Source organism: Vanessa cardui, chromosome 17 (genome assembly GCF_905220365.1).
Source record: "Vanessa cardui chromosome 17, ilVanCard2.1, whole genome shotgun sequence".
Lineage (NCBI taxonomy): Eukaryota > Metazoa > Arthropoda > Insecta > Lepidoptera > Nymphalidae > Vanessa > Vanessa cardui.
The window spans coordinates 10684794-10706612 of record NC_061139.1 but is presented as its reverse complement, the minus strand read 5'-3'; the positions used below and the strand labels follow the sequence as shown (position 1 = coordinate 10706612).

Below are 21819 nucleotides of genomic sequence, written 5' to 3'. Positions count from 1 at the left end.
TTCAGCTGCGTTATACATACTGCCCTGCGTCTGTGGGTAATAGCGTATTTTATGTATTCTATACACTTTCTATTATATATTCATATTATTCCAAAAACTTATAACTTTGAGTAAATAAAAGTGAAGCAATCAAATATACTCTATGCCGTATAATACCTCCTTTGACGACTTCCATGGTTGAGTGGTGAGTACACAGGTTTTCATGGGTACGCCACTCCGAGGTACCGAGTTCGATTCCCGGCCGAGTCAATGAGATTATCATTAGTTTTCTATGTTGTCTTGGATTTGGGTGTTAGTGGTACTGTGGTTACTTCTGATTTTCCATAACACAAGTGATTTAGCCACTTACATTTGGATCAGAGTAGTGTATGTGATGTTGTCTCATATTTATAATATACAATACTATTTGAGTAAGATTAATTAAAGGTAAAATTTCACAAATGTTTCCGTTTTTAGCTTAATTAACGAACAATCAGCGCTGGAGCTTGTTAATTGTGCGGTCACACAAAGCGACACCATCGCGTCGTTTACACGTTTACTTTAAAAAAATATATAAATAAACTGTCTCTATGAAGACGTACAGCAGTGTTAAATTGAAATGATGATTATTACCATATATAGAAGTTTATTTATAACATGTATATTGTATACACAGAATTGCTTTTCTTTCTTATTTTTCTTTATCTTAACGTTGCCTATTTTATCAACTAGCTGTAACCGTGACTTATACTTTACTGTGAGCATTTGAGTTAAACTAAAATGTTGTGTATAATTCTTAAATAAAAGTACTCCAAGTTACTTCTACTACACCAAGTGAAGTCCCGCCAAAATCGGTACAGCCGTTCCAGATATTGGCCGGATCAAACAGACAGACACACAGGCAAAAACTTTAAAAACTGTTATAGCTGTTGTCCCCGAATAACCACTAAGAAACCAGCGGTATCTTGTCTATCTCTTCAGCAGGCACCAAGGGATGCTACCGTGACTAAGCCTAACTCCAACACCAACCTTTGAAACACAAGCGAAGTCGCGAACGCCTACCAGTACAATATAAGTAGCTATTTTGATACTGATTTATTGTAATAATGAGAAAAATATATTTATTTGATGTTTTTTTTTATGGTATAGGGTGGTGGACGAGCAGATAGGCCACCTGATGGTAAGTGATCACCATCACGCATAGACAATGACGCTGTAAGAAATATTAACTATCCCTTACATCGTCAATGTGCCACCAACCTTGGGAACTGAGATGTTATGTCCCTTGTGCCTGTAGTTACACTGGCTCACTCATCCTTCAAACCGGAACACAACAATACTGAGTACTGTTATTTGGCGGTAGAATAACTGATGAGTGGGTGGTACTTACCCAGACGGGCTTGCACAAAGCCCTACAACCAAGTACTGATGAGAGATGTCATCAATAATTCAATGTTTCAATTCTGCCGGAAACGTCTAGAATTATCTCCATATTTTTTTTACTTCGATCGATGTGTGGTATTTAAAAATAAAATGTTAACTCAAATTTTGAAATACTTCACTGAAATTGACTTTCATGTGAACTTTTGTACCGTTACTTCGCAATTCATGTCTCGTCTGATTTTCGAATGCTACTAGCGGCTTGGAATGTGAATTCTACCGAGACGAAACCGCTAGAAAATGAGAAGCTACATACACTCTTTTACATTATTACAATACACAGAGTATATATATGACTTATATCATAGACAATATTATTAAAAGTCTCATTTGTTTAATGACGTTCTTAGATGGTATAACTAGCTCTACCCTTGACTTCGTGCGCGTTTGAATTTAACGAAAAAAGTTATTGTTGTAGCCTAAATTACTCCTTATTACATCTACTATCTGCCAGTGAGAGTCCCGTTAAAATCAGACCAGGCGTTCCAGACGCAACAAACAGACAGACAAAAATTGTAAAAAAAAAGTTTTGGTATTTAATGTGTATACATACATAAGCATTTAGATAATACCTAATTTTTTGTCGTTTCGACATATCGGGAGCAATCTTTAGTTTACCCAGACCTATGTGTGGTCTTTGTCTGTTACTATTATTCTTATTTACACACATGTTTAAAATAACTAGTGATTAATTCTCTCCATAAAATTTATATAAAATTACATAAGTAACAATGAAGTATTTTCATGCAAATGATATTATTACGTTTTCCACTCCGTTCGCCTACACTACACTAGGTAATATTTATGGTTTTCCATGGCTAACATAACTCGTAAGCCCGCCACGCCCGCACCATTTGCTTGATAGACCATAGCGTAGGTGCGCCGTAAAGAAAGCCATGCTTAACTCGGTCACGCACATCGAGACGAAATACAATATTTCGTTTGATGCTTCCGTTGTTAATACTATCAAAGACTTTTATTGAGTAATATTAATTGTTTGTACGCTCCGAACGATTTTGTTTGACTTCTGATTGTGGTAGGGCTTTGTGCTAGCCCGTCTGGGTAGGTACCAACCTGTGGTTGGTTTACACTACACTAAAAATGAAAGTCACTTACTTGTATAATGTCTATATTACATACATACATATACACTCATCAGTTATTCTTCCGCCAAATAACAGTACTCAGTATTGTTGTGTTCCGGTTTGAAGGGTGAGTGAGCCAGTGTAACTACAGGCATAGGGGACATAACATCTTATCATTTCTCTGCATTAAGACTTTCAACGGTGCCAATATCTATGAGCTGTGGTGACGGTGGAGCTCGATATTTCGACATTATCTACGAACGTCTCGTTCACTAAGTATTGCTACTTGGTATAGTACAATATGATGAGTGAGGTATCTTCCTAGATGGCCTTGCACAAGGCTACCCACTTCTTAAGTGTTATTAAATAATATTTTCAAGTGCATTTACATTAATTACAATGAAATAGAGATCATTATGATAAATGTAATTTCTTTAATCACCATTGCTATAAGACTCACAAATTTAAACATTAACAGTTTGAATCTTTGTTATATGATATTTTGCAAGTATTTGTCTTTATAGCGTCTTGACACTTCATTGGCGGTTAAACGAGCAACTTTGTCATATATTATAAAAAAAACACTATGTTTTTTCGCCCTAAAGAACAACTTTTAACGACCTCCGTGATCGAGTGGTATGTACATCATGGGTATACAACTCCGAGGTCCCGGGTTCGATCCCCGACCAAGTCGATGTAGATTATCATTAGTTTTCTATATTGTCTTGGGTGTTTGTGGCACCGTAGTTACTTCTGATTTTCCATAACACAAGTGTTAGCTACTTATATTGGGATCAGAGTAATGTATGTGATGTTGTCTCATATTTATTTTATTTACTTCAAAAAAGACGTAAAGCTTGTATCTCCTTGCAATCCAATATAATTAAGAGATAAGAAAAGTAATTTAAATAAATAAAAATAATATTACACATTTAATGATAAGGGCAAGAGTATTATTTTACAGGAGTATATGTAAAGGAGGTTATATCTGAAAAAAATATCTCAAAAAAAAAAAGAAATAATGTAACATCTTTTCTCAAGGCTCAATCTGGATTCTCGAGTACTCCTGGTACTTCTGGTTGTATCGAAACATTGTTTGGTTTGATTTGAAAATACGCAACAACATTTCAACAATGTTCCAATTAAACAGAAAGTCAAAAGTTATTATAAAATATTTCCATTTAAGAAATTAGTAATAAAACAATGGAATCGAAACCATTTCAAATAAAAAAAAGCTTAAATTTGTAAATTTCAGATAAGAAAAATCCAGAGGAGTATTTTCGCTAGTTCTTCAGTCAGAGGTGTTTATTTCCGAACCGGTATTTGATTTTTGATAGGTCAGGGATAGAGAAAGGTGGAATTCCTTGGAGGAGACTTTTACCCGTAGGGAGTCCACACAATAATACAACAGCACCCGAAATGCTCAATAATGAAATCAGATTGTTATTTTTTTATATTTTGTTAATCTGCATGTTATGAATTATATATATCTTGTTGAATTTTTGAATTATAATTTTGTGTGGAATTAAATAAAGCTGAAACAATAATAATAATTTCATTTTTGACTATCAATAAACAAATTTAACGCTAAAATATTGAATGTAGATATTGACTTTGATACTGATAAAAACAATTTGACAATCAACTTTGTGCCCTATTTAACATATTAATTAGACCGTAAACTCTATGAGTGAATCCACATCGGACATAATCAGTTGAATGGTGCATTGTTAGTTTATAAATAAATTAGTGACCCTTTCACGACATTTTAGGTCACTAGATCAATTTATGTGTCGTTCTATTTTTAAAATAAAACAATATAACGTCAAATTCTCCTCGTTTTACAGAAAAACTGTTAATCCTATTATGGGCTATTTAGTTGTTAATATATTTAAATTGTAGATTTAAATAACAATAGTATGTACAATTAAGAGCCTGTAAATGTCCAACAGCAGGTCTTAAGTCTCCTCTGCCTCTGAGGCTCCACGAATATCAAACATATGAGTCAAACTATATAAATACACATGTACATATAAGTGATACAAAAACATTATAAATTACATAATAATCCAATTTTATTCTATTTACAGTATATGTGTAAATATTTTGTACCAATAGGAACAGTCGGTTAATTTAATATTCATTAAAATAAATTCAATAGCAATGAAATCTGGTCGGCCGCTGGCCACATATATCATTCATTCTATATCATTTATTACCTTAAAAATACGATTTCATTTCATACTTTAATAATAATTTAAATAATTTCGAATATGGAACTTTCATAAAATTAATAAAGAAAAATTTATTTAAATTTCGAATATGGAACTTTCATAAAATTAATAAAGAAAAACTTATTTGAATTTCGAATATAGAACTTTCATAAATTTAATAAACTATAACGGCAGTTCTATTTAAAGTTTTGCTACACTGAAAGCGCAAGTAGAATTCACGTAACGTATACTGGTTTGCTGGTGCCAGTATCCGCTAGTTAACGAGTTTTAACTGTTACGACTATTAAACAGAAAGCTCTGAAGGCGTAACCGGTTTATCATCAAATTGCTAAACTTCTTGTTACTACAATTAACAATTAATGGACGTAAAGTTATTTAAATTCAGATTATATGTTAAACTAACCACCCGCTCATTAACAAAGGGAAAACCACTTTCTCGACTGCATTTTGAGGTCTTATATTCAAGCCCGAGTCGGTCAAATAAAAGAATATTTGGTTTTTCCGTCGAAAGAATGACATTAGTCGCAAAGAATCCGAAAGTCGACCGGTCGAATCGAAATTAAATCGGTCAGGAAATCATCATCTTTAATGGAAATATTTTCTTACTTTAAAAGATAACAATAGACTAACTATATTACCCATACCACTTGATACAGAAACTAGTTTCCGTTCGCGTGAAAAGTGTGAGGGAAGTGTTAGATACCCCCATTTCCGGGTTCTGTGATACTGGACAACGTATAAGCGTATAAGCGAAGCAAATAAATAAATTAACTTTCGCATTATACAATCGTTTCGAATTCCATTAAAACATTCAAACACTTGATATGATAGCTTGAATAAAAAATGCTTTAAAACACAAACATTACATCACAGAAATCGCACGCTCATGTATAATATACGAAACTCTATAATTAAATTACGAAGTTCCAAATTGACAAAACACGAAATAGTCGCATAAAGTTCACGTTGAACAATATAATTACCTATATAGAGTGACAAGGATGCAAAAACAATTAGAAGAGCGAGAGACGTTTATTTTTTAATTTTAACAACACAAGGCATAAATAAAGGAGAAGTTATTTTCAGAATTTATATGTAACCTTTTCACTTTATATAGATATAAAAGAACTCTGAAACCTCGTTGTTCTAGTTTTGACAACTAGGCGACAGAGTCGAGAATCAAAAAACACTTACACCTCGTTGTTCTATTTTTGATAAGACAGACAGATCGACAGAGTCGAGAATCAATAATCAAAATATACTTTAGCCAAGTATGCATTTACAAGAACTTTTGAATCGTCATATAAAAACTATATTAAGTGGTTCAGAATTTAAATTCCACAGACAAAAACCGGTTTTTCAACGTTTAAAAAACAAAGTCATGTTACATTAACGCTTTTTTATGTGTGTTATGGCTATAATACAGGCATATTCCAAGATTCAAAGCCTAGGTCGGGAAGTCTTTCTATCGAAAAATTCTCAGTAGCAGTCCAGAGTCCGAAGTTGGAAATGTCTGCGCTTGTACTGTTTCTAGTCCGACTCGACTAAACTCGGTTAACCGTCCTTTGAAATTCTGGGGGTAAGGTAAGAAATAATCCTACATAGTTGGGGGCTGATTAGTATAGTCGATCAGTGGCTGTTAGGACGACATTAGTAAAAGAACCGTAATAACCCCTACTTTGAAAATATTGCAATGAGCTCCATTATTTTCCTTCTGAATTGAAGACATATTATTTCAGTATTTCTTTATTAAGGCTTGTGGCGATATTGTTGGTGCTGTGTTTATGTTGTCATTACTGTATATTCTGAGAAACTTGTTCGATTTCGAGGAATTTTATTGATAAAATTACACATATATCGACTAAATTTAGAATAACAACAGCGAACAACTATACAAAATTTTAAACGTCAAATTCGCGTATCAATAGGTCAATTTATTTAAAAAAAAAATCGATATTTAAGGAAAGATTTATTGGTTAAATTATAACATTTATGAATTAATACTATTCTCTTGGTTGACTATAACAATGTTTTATGCAAATTATCGTTAATTTAATAGTGCTATTAAAATGCTTAACTAAGAGAATTATCCAAACCATATCGTGACGTCACAGCTTAACGGTTCCAGCGCAACTAATTCCGATGATATAGCTACCGGTTCAGGTAATATTGATGAGGCACTTGAGCATAGAAACTTGCTGGACGAATTAACTAACGAACAAGTCACCTGGCGGGATATGAATTGCACAAAATATTAATATTAACAGACCTACAGATAATTTTAAGCAAATATTATAAGATATGAAATTTTAAATAATACCGTAATTTATTTATATCATAAAGTAAAAAAGAGTAAGTCTGAAATTGCCCGCAGCTTTTTTTATGGTATAGGTTGGCGGACGAACATATAGGCCACCTGATGGTAAGTTGTCACCGTTACCCATAGACAATGACGCTGTAAGAAATGTTAACTATTCCTTAAGTCGTTAATGCGTCACTAACCTTGGGAACTAAGATATTATGTCCCTTGAGCCTGTAGTTACACTGGCTCACTCACCCTTCAAACCGGAACACAAAAATACTGAGTACTGTTATTTGGCGGTAGAATAACTGATGAGTGGGTGGTACCTACCCAGACCGGCTTGCACAAAGCCCTACCACCAAGTAAAAGCTGAGGTGAGTGCCTAAAGAACTAAGTCAAACGCGCCGTTTCTATGTTAGGGGACCCATTACCAATTTTAGTCTCACATACTTTTTTATATTACATTGCAAGTCACTGCAATCACACTTATGTGTAAATTTTACTAGGGTAAGTATATTTTCTGCTCATTAAGTGCTCTTCGGAGCGCCTTAATTTAAAATATAATGGAGGACTGGTCTGACTTACTTACCATTTTTAATTAGATTACATGATTTGGTCATAAAATAAAAACGATAAATATTTTTACATTTTATTTTAGATTAAATATCTAGTACAAGATATGTTATAAAACAAATCGTAGAAATGTACGTTTATAGATGTAGGGGCAAACAAATTTTTCGTAATATTAAAAATATTTATCGACTACAATAGACTCATTGGACATTTTTGCAAGAATTCAGATAATATCATATAAGAAGGGTAAATAAACTTGAAAATATTAGCATGTAGCACTATCGTTATTACAAATGTACGATAAATAGTATAACATTTAATACTACACAATACTGATCATATTAGAAAAGGTTAAAAAAAAAGCAATAAATAAAATAATAAGTCCAAAAAAATATTAACGGAAGCATTTAAAGGGATAGAAGATAAGATCGCCACGTACCCAACTAGATTTTACGAGACAATCTCAATCAGAGCGACAGAAGCAATTTGCTACAATTGAAAACAAATAAATGAACGACGCCGCTCCAATTCAACACGCTCAACCTCGACGTTTTGTCGATGATTTTTTATTTTCTTTCGATGGACCATTAGATATTTGTTATTGAAAGATATCTGTATCACTTGGTAGAAAGTTACATCAACTTATAGTCCATTGTTAAATGTTATGGGAAATATTTTCCAACCATTTGTTTTTCTTCCGAACACAATGACATTTAATGAATATCATTATAGTAGCGATCTATTACTAATGATAATCATTCTAATGTTGACAAAAACGTTAGTATCACTTTCTAAAAAAACATATCTTGTTCAGGCAATTACTTACCGTTACGAGATAAAACTCTTCTCAGCATGTGTCCGAAGCGGCGCGCACCCATGCATTTCCTCTGTTCACGAGCGGCTTCGTCCATACAATCACTATCGGTCGCTGTATCACCATCACTGTCATTTTCTGACACGAGAGATTCCCGATTGTTAATAGTTTTTGTATCATGCTCATTAAAACTTAAAATAGGTTCGCTTGCACCTAAACTCTTTGGTTCGACACTCCAGTCGTCATTTATTTTTATATCATTAAAAAGATCATCTAAATTTGTTTCTAATAAACCTTTGGCACTACATATCACTTTACATTTGGCATCATTGTGTGTAACTATGGCATCAACACTGGTTGAAAGTCTTTTTTCACTAACAACTGTTTTTGGTTCGTCTTCATATTCAAGTGTCTCTTTTATATTGTCGTGAGTTTTTGTTCGCTGCCTTAAAGTTAACGAACTTTGTGTCATTAGTTTTGATGATTTTTCTCGAACATTTTTTTCAGTCAATTCATTGGATATTTGCTGTTGCGGATGGCTTCCGCGGAATATGTTTGAAAGCACGATCATTTTCACTATCTTAAATGTACCAAGGTGACTTATAAATTCCATCACTGCATTCCTTATTTCACTTTTGGCGCTTTGCACTGAATCAACGCGAGGTAATTTTGTGTCTGATGATAAAATCAATTAAATTTCTAAAAAGAAAATGTAATGTTTGCGTGTTGTTATTTTGGGTTTAACATAGGTTTTGCATAGTCGTACTATGCTTAAAAAGAAAATAGGTTAATAAATTTTACATTAAGTCCTATCTTAAATTCAAAGTGAGTCAGCTTATCTTAGGTTGAGACTGTTATAGGTGAGGTGGGTGGCAAATCCCATCTGTCACCAGGAATAAAGCGGCATTGTCTGGGCGGTGTCGTGATAAAATTACAGACACGTAAACGTTATCAGTGATACTAAAGCTCCATGCTCCTACAAGCTCCGGTCTAAAACGGAAGCTGAATATTTTCACTAATATTTAAATATTCTCTGTATACTTAGTGCCTTATATGAGTCATATAATCAACATTTTAGAGAACCTTAATATTAAATAATAAATGTATACTTTTTATTCGTTTTCAGAAGTCCAATAAAAGGAGAATTAACGCGCCACCAGATTATGTGTAAAAAAACTTAGCAAACTACAAGAAATCTTTACCCGATAAATCTGAATACGTGACAGATCGAAAGGTTACATGCTCATTTTAGGAAACGCTTCGATTTAGTTTATCAACGACAGTCCTAATATGTGTCAGACCTTAAGTATTTATAAGATAACATATCACTTCGGACTATCGAATCAAAGGTTAATTCTGGATCGGTTCGGTATAAATATATAATGCTATGGAATCTGGAGTCCGTTAGTGTCAACCAGTAAAATTTTATTTCATTCAGACGCAGCAGGAACATTAAAAGCTATCAACCCGTTCCTTTCTATAATACTTCTATACTCAATAGCTTGAAAAGTTAAATGGTTTTCTATTCCTCTAAGAACTGTGGACAAAGCAAGTACCAAGTGTATAGGAACGGATAATACCAAAACAATTGTATAATTTATCGATATTATTCTCCGCTATTTGAACACAATCTCAGATAACAATTTTGGCTCGCTCGTGCAAGACTTCGAATCGTCTGATATAAAATATTCATACAGCGATAGACAATCCGAGTCTTCTTAGTTATATTATTAGGTTATGGATCATTTTTAGTTATTGTTCGAGAATAATACAACTAATAAACGAATCAAATTACACGAATAAAAATCCAAAAAAAATATCTTTTGTAAATGAATATAATTAAACGTTAAATAAAATAATATTATAATCTAACCAATATATTCTCGTATTTGTTCGAAGAAACAATGCAAACAGACGTTCCCACAGCTTTAAATAATGCGCTAATCGTTTTGGTAATCAAGTCGAATATTGCCTCTCCAAAAAATTCGCAAGGTCTTCTCAAGGTGATTTCGTTACGTCGACATTAAGCTGATCACATACGCTCCACTCATGAGTTAAATTAGTAGGTCGAAATTATTATGACTAACATAAAACAATCAAATTGATATTAAAAATAAAAATAAATTAAAATGTGAAACATCTTGATATATAAAATACTGCGCGTGGTCATAATTATTTAACAGTTTGAACAATTTATATTTATGTAATGATGCAGTAGATCGACTTGGTAAACTGTTACCATTATATTATATATAATACATATTTAGAAGAATGAGTACCATGTTATGAGAAAGGTCTTAAGCAGGAATGTACTTACATCCATGCTCAAGACCTTTCTCATAGATGAAGGGGACGACCGAAGAATCGACGGATGGATTGGTGAAAGAGGATATGGAAGTATGGAAAGAGGAATACTTCGCCGACTTCAAAAAAATTGGCATAAAAGCAGGATGATGATGATTTCTCACATAAAATTATCTCAATGTTTATTCACTAGAACCTCTTCATATTTTTTTATACATGATCTAATAATGTCTCTTCATTATAAATCCAGAGAAAATCAGTATTGTACCCGAACAAAGTTGGTTGTTATGTCTACAAAACTTTTACATATAAAATTAGCAAACACAATAATATTAAGCCAAAAGCTATATGGCTGCCAACTTTGTCAATTTTTGGATAAACCAAATATTTTCACCAGATCAACAAAGGTCATATCGGCAATAAATTTTTCCTTGATAGTTAACGATCCACGTGTATAGGTACCCTAAAAATAACAGTGAAAGTAAAGAACGTTTTATTTTAGCAATTTCCTGATTTCAGTGGAATCTCCCTAGAGGCAGTAAGTCGTCTCCAGTTTACGATTCCATCTCGCTCCTGGCGGCTCTGATACGACATGATTGAAACACATTCGGTAATATGTAAAACGTTATTTATATGATAATCTTGTCACATCTTTGAGACATCACCAAGTACGCGTAGTTTTATTATCCAAATGCTCATTCTTAATTTAAAAAAGAATTGAAATTTAATTGTTCCGAAGCGAAATTTGTAGGTAAAACAATACATTCTTTAATTAATATAAGGACCGTGTAAATTTCAAAAGAATCACCAAGATGATTTCGAGGTTCGAAATAAAAGTATCCATGATTATACTGATAAGTGAGTTTTTTAATGATGGAAATCAAAGCTTTACACTTATGTAAAGAAAAAAAATCCTAACGAGATAAAAATCTACAGTACTATCGAAGAATCTAGCGCTTTTAAGAAGTTCTAGTTAGGCTGTATCTATGTAGGTCACAACTCATTAAAGCAAACACAAAATTATCAGTCCGTAAAGGGCTACAAAGCAAAAGTTATAAGAATCATAATAAAATAATCTCTTTGTATAATTCGCGTAAAACGTGTGCGTATGTACCAAAACACGAACCCATCTTTATGCCTTCAATCATGGGAAGGCAATACAATCTTGACACATTGACAATATAAAAAAAAATATCACACGGCACTAATGTCTACGGCCAGTAGTGACCGCTTACTATTGGGTGGCCTATTTGCTCGTCCACCGGAAAAGCCGGAAAGAAACCAGGCGGAGTAATGGATTTACGTGCTTTACGAGACACGAGAATGTATATCTGCCAACTTTATAAATCCAAGTAGGCTCTAAGAAATACACTAAAAAACCAACATTTTTTTATCTCGTACCGGAAGCTAGCTAGGACTTCGGAATCTATCATACAGTCTCTTATATGTTTATAACCTCTATAAGAACACACCTTGCAACTCTTTCTCGCACAGCGTGATATCTTAGAGTTATGCTGATAGGTAACGACACGGGACATTTTCACTGAAGCCGTTTATCACATTATCTTGCGGTCATTCAAAGTAAAAAATCTACTTTATTCAAGTAGATTATTATAGACACTTATGAATAGTCACGACACAACATTGGATTAAATAAATCTAGCTCCATGTTTGAATTTAGAATAGCGACGAACTGGCAAGAAATTTCTTAATCAAATAATTACTTAAATAAAATTACATAAATGTACATTACGCACAATTCAATTTATACATTTATATATCAAGTATGGAAATCAATGAGTATTAACGTCCCGCTTTTTAATCATCCATACTTTTTATATCGTGTAATAAGTCTTACTTACTAATGTTTTTTATGGATTATATTTAAACTAGTAATAGCTCACGGCTTCGCTCGCGTTTTAGGGTTTTGGTTTTCTTGGAGTTCAAGTTTTCTTCATACCAAATGTCATCAAATTCGGTTCAACGGTTTGGTCGTGAAACAGCGACACACAGACAGAAAGAGTTTTCGCATTTATAATATTAATATAGATTTATTCAAAGTTAAATAAATCATGTCGCATGAGTTATAATTACTGGGCTTTAAAGTACCAAGCGTCTCTAATAAAAAATGTCAAGCAAAATATTCCTACAAATATAAACTTTGAATGCAATAAAAACACCTAATACTATAATGTTACACGCCGTCATAACTCATGTGTTATTTGCGGAGGACTCGAACGTGAAATCACTTTGATCTAACATCCTTTGGTGTTCAAGTGTACAATTTTCAAAATTAGCTGTGTAACTTTACCTACGAAACGAAAGTGTCCGGCTCTTTGTATACATTGTCATTGAGAATGATTATTAGACAACTTGAAAATTCAAAAATAGAAATCCAATCGAAAACGGCATGTTATTGAAAGTCTTTAAACTTCATATTTTAAATTTAGAAAAAAAAAAACATTTGTATTTCGAATTTCGGCGAAATCATCATACGTTAATGGTCAGACATCAGCTTTCGACTTTCATAAAACAAACAATAAGAACATTGTATGTACAAACATTTATGATTATTATATTCATCTCCAGTGTGTCAGCGGCTTAGCTCGATGCTAGTTAAGCTATTTTCACACCGGATACGGCTAGCGATCCATGACCGAGCGTCTCGTTACTTTGACAGAAATAACGCTGTGTACATCTAGCGCTACATTTGCTAAATGTATAAAACAAACACAAGATAAATGTGACACGAACATTCGTATTAGGCTGCAATACCGTTTTAGAAAACATACTTTCATTGTATTTTAAATATGTTATTCGTATCAATATTAAATGGAATTAATTTATGACTATAATTATGGATATAACAAATCGGTTATTCGTATTATTCAAGATATCGAATGTTTTGTTTTTTAATGTGGTTATTGAAACAGGACTTGCAGTATTTTCAATTTAGGAGTATAATAGATTATTCAAAACAATAAGAAATTAATGTCCGACGATTTATAAAAGTAATAAATAAGACGCTTAAGATATACTCTATACTGTTTTACAAACATATTGGTGTCGATTCTAGTCAAGGAGTTGTATTTTAACCAATCACAAAAAAGGTCACTAAAAACATTTAAAAATAATTGATTGGTAACGGTATTCTATATTTTTATCGAAGAATGGAATGTCTGTAAATATTTAAATGATTTCGATTAACCTATCCAGGAACACCTGGATCTAGCCTTATAAACCACTCAAACTAATCAAATATTTAGATACATAAATTTTAATTTGGCTAAGACGTAAAGTTAATTTACTCTATCAACAAGCAACTGTATTGGAATAAAAACTTCGAATAACATGTCGATATTTTTTCCTTGATCATTAATACACATCAAAATCACTATTTGGAATGTAGTCACTTTATTGGGCTAAATCAGCACAGGAGGTCTGAGCAATTGCGGCCAATTATCTCAGCAGATATTAAGGTATTAGATACACTCAGTTCGTTGATAAATTATAAACCAAAATGAAAAAAATAAACAATAATATTTATAGGAGTTAAGAGTAATAAACTCACTTTTGTATGAATCTAAGTGTGATGAGACTTATGAGTGAAAATTAATAGTACGTTTTTAAAACTAATTAATTGTCCTTTGCAATGATTTTTCAATTTTGTTTGTAAACCATTATCGCTATAACTATATTAAATTTAAAACCCAATCAATGCTCGAATGCCGAATGAAACTAATATTTTCCCTTTGCCTACGAAGAATTAAGTTTCTGATGTAAATATTTCAAATAGTTGCAAAAAAACCTCAAACTACAACTTTTCGCTCTTAAAGGGTAAAAAAGTAGCCTATGTTCAGGCTCATGGTTTTTTTTTCGTAACAAATTTCATTAAAATTGATTCAGTGATTTATACTCGAAATTATAATAAACAAACAGGGATCGTTACTAATTATGAATATAGATATAATAAATATCATTAAGGGGCGATTAGTTTAACAAATAATAAATCAATAACGATAGAATGACAACAACCATGCGTACTTTAGGAAAATCATTACATATTATATAAAACAAAGTCGCTTGCCGCTGTCTATCCCTATCTGCCCTTTGTATGCTTATATCAACAAAATTTCAGAACGGATTTTGATGCAGATGCTGATAAGATTGATTCAAGGTTTATATGAGTAATAAATACACAATATAGTTGAGAAACACTACAGATAAACTACTATATTTCTTATCAGTATTGTACCCGTACGAAGCCGGGGCGGGTTGCTAGTAATGTAATATTCAAATCGTAATAAATGAAAGTACATATTATCATTGCTGCGTCCAAATCAAACAATCTATTGAATTGAGCCCATTGTCCTTATCTGACACATTAATCGTTAAACAAACGTTGTATTAAATGGTAATAAAGCGTATATCTAGTTTAATTGCAGTCATTATTTCATCTAAATTTATATCAAAAACTTGATTACAGATAATATTACGTTTTAATTATTAGTAATTCATTTTATGAATTTAATGAAAACTGTTGATAAATTGATTCCAAGGCTTAGTTTATATGATCAAAAATTATACATTTTATTATTATTAAGTGTTATACTATTACAATAAATACAAATACAATATGCTGCTTTTCATATTGTACAATACTAATAATATTAATACTTATGTATAAGTAAGGATGTCTTACTAACATACATAGATAAGCATGTTATGCTTGAAACCAAGTCAAAATAAATTAAAGTGAATATAATGTTATTTAAATACTAAAATATATCCCTTGAATCACACTTTCCCTTAACAATTTTCAATAAAAATAAACATACTGAATTAGTAATATCCCTCAAATGAGTCACTGCGTAGTAAAGGCATTCCCCTTCGTTACGTAGAAGGGTAGAGCCATAAATCCAGCACTCTACTCCATTGCAGATTAACGTATATAAATGTGTGGGAGCTTTTACAAGCCGATACATAAAAGTTTGGTCACAATGTTATATTTCAACGACAAAAAGGAACTGTAAACATATTTAGCACTAAGGAAACTTAGTAACGTCGCATCATATTTTAACCCATTATTTGTTTCATTTAAAACAAATATAAAAGTAATTATAAGTGCTATGAAACATACGTTTGATATGAAGTCTCTTTCGTTATACATTATGTAATAAATAAAACTTTGACAATAAATAAATAAATGAATATAAATATTGGACAATGTGACGTACATTGCACTGATCACAATGTTTGTAGCTAAAGCATTTGTGTTAAGGTGATCGTGAAGTAATAACGGTACCACAAATACACAAGACAACATAGAAAAATAATGAACTTTTTCTACATCGACTCGAACGGGAATCAATTACAAGTCACAAAATTGTTATTATGAATTAAAAGTAAGGAGGTACGATACTTTTCGCCTTTTCGCCGGTCTACTGAATTTTGGGACATACTATTCGATTACTAACAAATTGTAACAAAAAGAAAAACCGACTTCAAACAGCACTATTTTAAAACAAATGAATATGCACAAATGTAAGACATATATCGTTTTCACATAGATATCACCATCACAACTGAACTAAATTAACACGGGAGGCACTACCTTTTAAACCAAAAAAAATTTATCCAAATCAGTTCACCCAGTTAAAAGTTATGAGTTACGGTTACCATAAAAAAAATTACCTCCTTTTTGAAGTCGGTTGATAAAAACAATATCTTGGTGTATCCCCATCTTAATATCTAACATATTAAAATAAATTGGTACATTAGCCGTGTGAGTTATTCGTCGCGACATGGGAGAGGGCATCTTGATTGTTGACGTCATCCTTGATTAGAACGAGAGGGGACACAAATCCATATACGAGAATTTATAACCTTACCATTCTAATAAAGGATGCTGGCATGATTGTTGTTTGAAAAAGTTTATTGAATCGTGCTATTAATAATAATTGAATTTCCTACTGGGGCACAGCTTGCTTCAATTGGACGTTTGATATCAAAACAAATTATTCGTTGCCCTTTTAACGGGACAAGTACATAGGTAGGTAAGCAGTAGACATTCAATTTGACTTTAAGTATTTGCATATCATATAAGTTCAAAGACATAAATTTTAAAGTATTTAAAGCTATATAGTCCACTATATTTTTTCTTCCAATATTCCGACAGCTTCGTTGACGTTTAAAACGCCACTTTTTACGCAATTTCATATTAAATATTATGGATTAATCGACCATTGGTATCGAGTCAATCTTTTGTCAAATAACCAAATAAGGCGCTTCTCCTCTTATTGTTGTAATAGAGTAACTTGCTATAGCATTTTAAATTCTCCCTTCAACTACCCTACAACTATAAAAAAAAACTCGTATTACGGCGCACAAATAATCTTTACTAATATTATAAATGCGAAGGTAACTCTGTCTCCGCTGTAACCCCTCCACGCTTAATTCGCTGAATCGATTTTGATTAAATTATCCCAGAGAAAAAAATAGGGTATTCAGCAGTCAAATAGTCAGTAAAATTCAGTCCTGGAACACGTATACTATATATACATCGGTAGTTTTATGAATTTCGAGTACATGAATTCGCAGGTTCAGCTAGTATACTAATTAAATTGAACGAAGTAAATAAAAAAACACGCACGTGTGTAATGACTGTTTATTCTTTGTAATTGTTCCGTTTCCTTTGTATTCGGATATCCTCCCTGGAGGTCAAAGTAATTCGGAGTTCCTTTATTGTATATAACAAGGGTCAACACATTTATTGAATAAGATACAACAGTTTTTACAACAGACAACAGACACAAAATTAACTGAAACTAAAATAATTCAATATAATATCGACAACTGTTACCCTTTTTCTTGTTATTAATTTTAACTTAATTTATCAATACGCATGTGTTTTAATACTTCATGTTATACTAGCTGTGCCCGCGACTTCGTCCGCGTTTGAATTTAACGAAAAAGTTATTGCTGTAGCCTAAGTTACTACTTATTACATCAGCTATCTTCCAGTAAAATTCCCGTCAAAATCATTCCAGCCGATCCATTTTGGTATGAGTACCGTGTAAACATACGTACATACTCTTTTTCAATTCTATTATAATATGTATTGATAGGTAGCCAAACGGTACGAGGTAACCACTGATCATAGACAGTACTTACCAAGAGAGTTATTGTTTCTTTTATCAAATTTAGAGACAAGTTTATAGGTACGCGCAATTTCCGAGTTAAAGGGACCAGCTGGAAACTAGTACTGCGTTTCATATCAATTATTTATTTCTCCAATGATTGTATAGTGCAAACGAAAGAATCCAAATAATCTATGAAACGGCAAATCATATATATAATTAAAAAATAATTATTTGTGCAATTAAATAAATAACATTGCGTTCGAAAGAAAAAGCGGTTTCGATACACTACAAGTATTTGCTCGAGTGCGTACGACCGGTCCTCATTGGCCCGATTTTTTAAAATCAAACGTACCATTTGACTGGCATTGTAATCAATGCTAAATACAGTTATTAACACGATTTTTTTATTATTTCCTACACAATTACGGTACTGATCGTATTTTAAAAATAAACAAATAATATTTCCTTCTAAATAATTTATTGTAACAAGCGAATGTTTTAAACTAAATTACCGAACTGCTAATTAACTTACCGAACTATTGATGATGAAATAGTACAAATTTGATTAGAAACTATCCAACCGTTCAAACCCGATTAAGTAATAAATATCCCAAAGTATTTCGATTTAGTAAAATGACAAATGCTTTAAGGCAGTTTTACAATAACAGATTTATCTTTTTTTTATTGTATAGGTCGGCGGACGAGCATATGGGCCACCTGATGGTAAGTGGTCACCATCACCCATAGACAATGACGCTGTAAGAAATATTAACTATTCCTTACATCGTCAATGTGCCATCAACCTTGGGAACTAAGATGTCATGTCCCTTGTGCCTGCAGTTACACTGGCTCACTCACCCTTCAAACCGGAACACAACGGTACTGAGTACTGTTGTTTGGCGGTAGAATAACTGATGAGAGGGTGGTACCAACCCAGACGGGCCTGCACAAAGCCCTACCATCAAGATCTGAAAAGCGTCATTCGTATTATTGTTTCTTGATTTTAATTAAACGACAATAAGCTAAAAATAAACGAAAATCATTTATAGAAAGCTGTCAAACGTTCACATTACTCACTTTCTCTTAAGTACGATAGTCTAGATCGTGTTATACCTAGAACCCTGATTCCGTCTCTAGTAAATACCATAGGAGGGAAAGTGACACAAGCACTGCACGCATGGAAATCAAGTGATGCAGAACTTCAATCATTTAGTCAATTTGAACTCTATATCAATACCATAAGATATAAATTAGAATGACGCAATGTCTTATGTGACATGTATTTTATTTCAACGTAATAAAGTTCAGATTAGATTGACAGAATAGATATTTCGGCCTTGAGTGAAAGTAATCGCGGAACACATGGTCGTTTGTTGCAAGATTTGACGGTTGACTGTAAACATGTTATAATAGTCGATTAAGGACCATTATATCTCGGAGTCATTGAAATTATCGAATAATTCGTTAAGTAGGTAACTTCTCTCTGCAACGGCATGTGAAAAATGTGAAAGCGGATGTAATTGTAACACGCGTGTAAATAAACTTGTTATAATTTACTTTTGAAGATATTTATTTTTAAATATCGCTCGAAATTCTAGGTCATTGAAAAAAAAAAGATTTATATGTATATTAATCCACATCGTTAACATACAACTTTTAAATATTAACGCAAACGCCTGGATTCTGTATCAAACACAATTAAGTCTATGGTAACATTTTTTACAAATGATGAAATCTCATAAACAAAAAAATTAAAAAAAAAAACTTTCTTGTTCAGCAACACCCTGAGGTAGCACTTCATAATTCGTTCCCCACAGGGATTAATCAAACCTCTTTATTTAACAACCGTTAAGCACGAAAGCGTTAAAATTCGCGGATACTCTTAATGACCAAATAAATATATATTTCGCATTTTTAAACGAATCGGTCGTTAATTGAATGAGACATGCTATTAGAAATAATACAATTAGACTTATTTGTAATTTATATGTTACCTACCTATGATTATATTACAGTATAGGTACTGCTGCAAACGTTTCTAAACAAGACCCTAGTGACCCGCTCCGGCTTCGAACGGGTGCAATGCTGATACTAAATATACTATAAAATTTTGTTTATTTACAATGTAAATTATCAGGGTTTCTTTACTAAATAGTCCATGTAATATACACAAAATCCTTTACTCGAATTACTCCATCTATTAAAAAAATCCGCATCAAAATCAGTTGCGTAATTTTAAAGATATAAGCATACATAGAGACGGACAGCGGTCTCTGTTTTATATTTAAAACAAGCAAAAATTAACAATATTCATTCAAATTAAAGAAGTTGGTACAGGCGAAATATTTGTACTGTATGTTAAATAAAACTAAAGATTTGTAGGTCATCGCACATAAATAGCCTAAGTTCTGTTTAGAATATTCAACTATTGTTAGTGGAGGTCGTATGTAAAAATTAAGTTACGCTTTAACTTCAAAATGACGTATGTTAATTTGTTTATAATTATTTACCGAAGAGAATATGAAAAAAAAATTGTATGTATTCTTTAAAGTTAAAAAATCTTAAATCAATTAAAATATCTTTAAAATATTATATACGAACTCTTTTCAAGATTTAAGATTTTTGCAATCCTAATTCAGTTCTTAGCCTTTACAGTTTCCTTGTTTTTCAAATTAATATCCCAACACATCCTTCTATATTTATAATCGAAAAAAATTTCGGTTTCCTATCTCAAAAAACACCAAACACTTTAAGCATATACTAAATGGCAGAGAACGACTGTCGACGGTCTGATTATATTTATATATACGTAATAAACAAAATCAAAAGGCTCGAAATTAGATGAAAATATTTACATAGTCCTTTCAAGATATAAAACGGGTGTAGAACGACACAACTTACACGTAGCATCGGCAAAATAAATTCGTAAAACCTATCACATCCGAATTAAGTACGCTCTCCCTAATTATCAACATTTATTTCTTATGTGAATATGATCTTTACACAAACGTAAATATATATATATATATATATATATATATATATGTAATAAAATTGACACTCGATTTAAACGTATTTCTCGGGTTGAACTGACGCGAGAATCTATAGCGACGAATAGCGTCGAATGGCGCGATAGGGAGCTATTTCTATTGTTTGTATAAATCGGCAGTAATCGGTTTTATTGGATTTGCCGATGCTACGTGTAAGCTGTGTCGTACTATACTCGTAATATATTTTATGTCTGCCTTTGTGTCATCGCAGCGCCTAATGGCAGCGCTTTGTTATCGCGGCGCGCCGTGACGCCAAGCGATTTGAATTTCTTTCAATTGAAAAATTTTCCACGCGTTCTCTCATAATCTAAAGGTTTCGCTCTTTGTTCGTTTTGACATCGCGATTCTTTCGCTATTTATACATATAAAGCTATCAAGTATAAGCTGATTCTACATTTGAACAGCTATGTATGAAAACATTTTAATAAAGCAAACTCCATCATAAATGTTAATTTTTTTATGATCATACTATATATTAGATTACAACTTATTTAGTGTTAAAAATAAACACTCATTAATATGCGAATACATAAAAGAATCATCGTCATCCTCAATTAAATTATTATACTTTTATTATTTTCCGGCGGAAATCGTAAACTATTTTAATTGAAATACATAATGTAAAATTAAACAACGTTCACACAGGACGATTTCAATCAATCGTCAACTAAAATAAGACTAATTTATTCTTTCTTAATTTTCATATTAAATGATAATAAAGTCTATTCAAGCAAGTACACAAAAATATTATAATATTAAGTCAAATTTAAAGTTAACGCGGCAAGTGACTTAGGTAATCTTTACCGACACTTAAATAACATAGGTAATAACTAAATTACAAATTCGTTTTAAGTTTTTTTGTTGTTCAACAAACGTTGGGCAATTCAAACACAGCC

At 32.2% G+C, this 21819-nt stretch overlaps 1 protein-coding gene across 5 annotated transcripts in view; it reads right to left on the bottom strand.

Annotated features, from left to right (window-relative positions):
• Window positions 1–21819, bottom strand: part of LOC124536838 (atypical protein kinase C) — a 239611-nt gene that overhangs the window by 201535 nt on the left and 16257 nt on the right. Inside the window, exon 2 of one of the 5 annotated variants that reach the window (XM_047113468.1) lies at window positions 8440–9126. The exons of 2 other annotated variants lie outside the window; for them this stretch is intronic. In XM_047113468.1, coding sequence (XP_046969424.1) covers window positions 8440–9040 — 601 coding nt within the window. In that variant the 5' untranslated portion in view covers window positions 9041–9126. The remainder of the gene's footprint in view (window positions 1–8439; window positions 9127–21819) is intronic. 2 more of the 5 variants (XM_047113466.1, XM_047113469.1) reach the window with 2 other exon arrangements.